At 34.2% G+C, this 5,823-nt stretch overlaps 1 protein-coding gene across 1 annotated transcript in view; it reads left to right on the top strand.

Annotated features, from left to right (window-relative positions):
* Nucleotides 1-5,823, top strand: part of KLHL1 (kelch like family member 1) — a 194,315-nt gene that overhangs the window by 80,032 nt on the left and 108,460 nt on the right. The window contains exon 4 of the mRNA XM_009281714.2: nucleotides 3,869-4,081. Within this exon, the coding sequence (XP_009279989.2) occupies nucleotides 3,869-4,081 (213 nt within the window). The remainder of the gene's footprint in view (nucleotides 1-3,868; nucleotides 4,082-5,823) is intronic.

Raw genomic sequence — 5,823 nt, 5'->3', positions numbered from 1 at the left:
CTGCTAAGCATTTTTACTGCCACAGCAACTCTGATGTAACAGGTTCTAAATAGCACTCTCAGAACATGACATTATTTTCCAAGGTATGAAATTATTTCATATTTTTTATAATACTGAAGAAATTATTCTCAGGCTCTTCCTTATAACTGATACATGCTGATTAGTGAAATCAATGACATAAACAGCAATGAGAACTAACTTTTGTGAGATAATTTGATTCCATGTGAAATAATGATCATTACAAGTCTTGATTGAAATAAAAAATCAAATTCATTTATATTGATAACATCATTATAAGGATATATGTAGCAGAATTTATTTTTTATTAAATTCCATTTGGTAGTAGTTTAATTTCATTAGAGCATTTATGTTCCTATGATGCACAATCTGTTAGACTCAGATACTCAGGTGCTTGCTTATCTGCAGATTTGTTTTGTTTACATGACTACTGTGCTGATACTTTATGGTCATTTAATTCTAATACTGTGTGCTGATGAAAAGGTTTAAAAGTGAAACAGCCCTGCCGTGGAAATGCTATGACCCCATAGCAATGGTTATTGCATGATCATTTTGAGAAAGTGGAAGGGCAACCAAGTGAGACATAGATTTCTCCAAGTGGGTTCAGAGACTTTCCTACTTTCTACTGTAAGTTACCTTTTCTAATTTAAAAGCAAAAATCCACTACTCTACTTAATTAAAACATTACAATTCTTGCTGAAGGGAAAGGCTAAGTGAATGACCCATGCAGGAGAGGCATTAGTCACAGCCCAGTTGATCTTATGAGACTTATGAGGCAGTGAAGACCAGATCTACAAAGCTTCTTAAGTATCAGAGTCAAAACTTACAGGTCCTGAAAACTCATACACCTCTGTCACATAATCCTGGACATGCTTAAACACTGAGTATCCTTATTCTCAAAATTAATGTTTCTCAGCCCGTGAAGACCGAAGCATTCCTGAAAGCACTTCACTAGAGCGGGACTGAGTAGCTCAATTCCTAGCTTGCACCTTAATTTCAGGAGAATTTTGAATTTAATTCATTTATCCTGAAAATTTTAACCAGTAGATAGCATTCATCTTTTGTATTCTCTTCCCTAAAGTGCAAAAATGAAGACCAATTATATTTTAAAAGAAAGGCAGGTATTGTTCCACAATAAACATATAACAAATTATTTCTGTTATAATAAAACAGCAAGCCATTGAAATATGCTTTGCTGCTCCAAATGAAATGAATCTCAAGAAATTAAAATGTGATCTAGGAAGTTCTAAACATTCAATAGTCATTTTAGGAAATGCTAAGTACTTGAAGGAGAGAGTTTTTAGCTCTGAAGATCAAGAACCTGGATTTTATTGCTGGGGTTTATATATATAATATATATAAATATACCATATAAATGTATATATATACAGAAGTTACAGTTATATAAATTAGATTTGAGCTCATATGGTTTGTCTGAAAACTTTGTTAGATTCTACTTTCAGTCAACATAAATCAGTACAGAGGCTGGCATAAGTTCTCCTTAAGCATACACCCAAATGAAAAGACAATTAAAAATGATAAAAAATCTTAATCAAAACTGAAATTATTATTCTGAATTTAGAGCCCCTGCTCTGAGTGTTATTCAAAATTGATTGAGTTCTGTGAGTTCATAAAATGTATTCCACCATTGCAATGTTTCTCAGTAATATTAGGTCATTGGATTAATATGCTATTGCAAAGTTTGATGTTGGTTCCTATTAAGAAGTAGAGTTATATTTTTTTCATAATGGAATTTAGTGTCAGTTTAACCAGCCTTAATTAAACTTTGGCTTATAAATCATTTCATTGAGAAGTGCAATGAAATTTTCTGAGTTTTATGGCTTTTTAATTAAAATGAATTCAGCCAACTTGTGGTTAAGTGCCTGCAAACTAGTTCCTTTACATTTCCAATCTATTGTACAATGTTCTAGTCACACAATTTAAACTTTATCAGGAGTCAACAGATTTAAACCTTAGGCCATAAAAATCTATTTTTTTAGGTACCTATTGACATTTAATCAAGCAATTTAAAAAAAAGAACTGAGTCATGTTTTGATCTAATTATCAGTTATGTAAAGATAACTTAACAGCACGGTTAATACAGACCGTGATGATATATATAACTTTGATTGTTGTATCAGCATCTGGTTTTAGGTGTATATGTAGAGTTAAAAAGTTACTCATTGAAAGTTGTTTTACATGTGAAAGTATTCACATTCATAATAATAAGCATCACTTTCAGCTTTAGCTAATTTGTTCTATTTGCACATATGTATTTGACGTGTAATTACATTACACATTTCAGTGAACTTCTGTCTGTCATGATTTTGTCATGTCTATGTCTGTATTATTCATCTCTGCTACCTTATATAAAATAATATGCAGTTTTTAATAGATTCTTTTAAGCAGTAACTTTCAAAAAATATGATGTTGGAGAATTAAAATAATAATTTCCTTGTATCGCATGGGGCGGGGGGAGGACAACGTGACTTACTAGGGCCAGAGTATAATTCTGTTGGTTTAAGTCTTGCACCATTTTTTTTCTGTATTAGTTACATTGTCTCAGTAATACTGTGTTACTTCTATTTCAGTTCCTGATGACCAGTTAGTCTTTCCCCTGGCCCACACCCAAACAAGCAATTATAGAGAGCTTTAATTTGAATTTTGATATGCTAAGAATTGAATTGAGTGGGTGTAGCAGTGGAATTATCCACTTCCCTCAATTTTGATGTTCTTACGCTTAAGTCTTTGACATGTTTTGTCATTCCTTCCATGAATCTCATCTTACTCTCACAAAGTCTACCCAAAATAACATTATGAAATTCATGATTATCTTTTATCTATCAGATATTGTAACTTACTTCTCCCTCCAACACTTTTTTACATTTTTGTTTTATGTCAAAAATTAGATTCTTTCCAGGAGGAGGGTCTTGTGCCTCCAGTCTATACCTACTTCACTTTCTTCTTACAATTGTCTATGAATGAGGAATATGAGAACACATTTGCAATTTCTCCACAGAGATCAAGCATCCTAAAAGAAATATTTGGAGAAAGATACCCTGCAGAACTGTGCTTCTGTTGTGTCCTGTTAATGTAGGGTAGGCAGTTCAGAGAGCGCTTAATTCAGTTCTTAGGATTCAGTCAACTAAATGGAACATTTTTGTTTAGTTTATATAGTTTATATCTGTATGGTTTTATATAGTTTATATCTGTATGCTTTTATATAGTTTATATAGTTTTTGTTTAGTTTTTTATAGTTATTCCTATATGTATTATAAATTTCAATACTATGAGATTTTAATTGCTGTATACATTTTGCACATTAGCTGGATGTTAACAATCTGTTCTAAACAAATTCAAGAAAGAATGCTAAGTTCATGGTGTTGATCTTCCTCTCAGCCTTGTCATATGTATAGACAGCCATCGTCTGGATATTGATAATATAACTGTATGTGACTGACGAGTTATTTAAGAAATAGATCAGATGGTGAAAAAATACAGGAAAATGTAGTATGTGCATGTAAAGGTTTACAATATATTGAATGTGCTCAATTACAACTGAGTTTATAAAAATTTCAAACAATATGCAGACCTGCCCTAGTCTTTACTAATTAAGACAATTTTTAATTACAATATTACCATATAATCTTCATATTGTTTTCTGAATATATTCATAGATGAATTACAACTATAGCTGTTTAATTCTAATCATCTTTGGTTTGTTTTTCTCATGAGCTGTAAGAGGGCTGGGTGTGGCAGATATTGACTAATCCTATGGGTTTATTAGCTTTAACAGCTGCTTTTATTTTCTTGCAGTATTACTAAATCTGAAATACTTTCTTCTTCTCAGGAGAATATAATGGAAGTTATAAGAAATCAAGAGTTTTTACTTCTACCAGCTGAAGAACTCCATAAACTTCTTGCTAGTGATGATGTGAACGTTCCTGATGAAGAGACCATTTTCCATGCCTTAATGATGTGGGTGAAGTATGATATGCAGAGGCGATGCAATGACCTAAGTATGCTACTTGCTTATATCAGATTACCACTGCTTCCACCACAGGTATTTTTTAATTATTATTATTTAATAACAACAACAACAACAATATCACTGTTACTGTGAAAACTGTCATCAGTTTATAATCTGCAACTGCTGAATACTCTGGGTGTTTAAAAGCAAAGCTGTTCAGAATTAGAAAAAATGAATAGCAGCCCTTCATTCAGAGTGACCTCAATAAACTTGAGGATTGGGCCAACAGATACCCAAGAAGTGCAGAGTTGTGAAACTGAAGAGGAATAACTGCAGATATCATAACATGCTAAGGATAGGCAGAATAGTAAATATTCTCAGAAAAAAACCCTGGGGATTATGACAGATACTGGGCTGAGTATGAGCCAACAGCATGAATGAGGAAAACTGCATATCGGTCTGCATCAGGAAAAATTCTGTCAGCAGGCCATATGAAGTTATTATTCCCATAATACCTGGTGCTGCTAAGGCTGCACCTGGAATATTGTTTCCGATTTTGCACTCCACAACTTGAAAGGCATAGGAAGAAACTGGAAAAGGTCCAGTGATGGGCTACCAAGATGGTATGTCAGCTAGGAGAGGAGAGGCTGAGGAAGTGGGCTTGTTTAGTCTGGTGAAGAGAAGGCTAAGCCATGACCTAAGAGCAACTTAAGACTTCTTGAAGGGAAGATCATGGAACCAAATTCTTCTTGGGAGCACCACAAAGTGTAAGAAGGGGCAAACGCCCCAAGGTGAGCAAGGACAGTTCAGGTTGGAGATTGACTGGGCGGCAAATCACTTGGAAAGCAGTGAACCACTTCAGCAAGTTTTTCAGAGGCTAAGCAATCTTCTTCATTGAAGGTTTTCCTGAATTAACTAGACCAGGTGGTTGGGTGGGATTTTCTTGTTTTACTTTCCAATATAAAATGTGCTACAAAGGAAACAGTCAAATATGACAAAGTTAAAGGTTTCCTTGTCAGAAATGTTAGCTGTTTATTTTTCATAGATACGCCAGTTGAGAAGCTAGCACACAATACTGTGCATTACTGCAGTCTTTAAAGTGTTTTTTTAAATCTGCCAAGCACTTAGAAAAGATAACTTAAACGTTCACACACCAGCCTCACCTCTAGCTCTTATTGTGTAGAAAGAGGTCATGCAGGCTTTGTTGGTTACTGGTCCCTGCCCTAGTTCTTAGTAATAATTTTCTTTATAATTCATATCTGCAAGATCTACCACTACAGAGTTAAATGAAGCTATTGACATAAGTCAGATGAAAGGAATACAACTCTTTTGTTCATTCTGTAAATTGCTGAAAATGGTGAAAAATAGACCCAAGATTAAAAAGATTACTTTCCTTTTCAACAGCCTTATGTAAAATATCAGGTAATGTATGTGTGTGTGTAAGGTATGTAATGGTCTCATTCTCGTCTAGACTTCCTTTCCCATGAAGGGTTGGACCAGAAGGTCTTTCAAAGTTGCTTCCAACCTGGGCTGTTCTATGATTCTGTAATTCTATGATTTTGTGATTCTATGATTCTATGATTCTGTGGTATATAAAGTATCAGCTGGAATAATTTGGAGGCAAGATTTCAAACTACTTTTATGTTTGGAAGCTTCTAATCCCACTACAAATTCTAAATGTATGGCTCATAAATTTAGCTGCATTCCTCCAATCCTTTACTTCATCTAGGCACCACATACTTTGCTTACCTCTGCACTGCTAATTGCATGTTGTTGTGGTTTAATTTCAGTCGGCAACTGAGTACCACACAGCCGCTCGCTCACTCCCCCCAACC

This window comes from Aptenodytes forsteri, unplaced genomic scaffold (genome assembly GCF_000699145.1).
Source record: "Aptenodytes forsteri isolate BGI_AS27 unplaced genomic scaffold, ASM69914v1 Scaffold51, whole genome shotgun sequence".
Taxonomy (NCBI): Eukaryota; Metazoa; Chordata; class Aves; order Sphenisciformes; family Spheniscidae; genus Aptenodytes; species Aptenodytes forsteri.
Note: the sequence above shows the minus strand (reverse complement) of the source record. Positions and strands in the feature narration are given on the sequence as shown.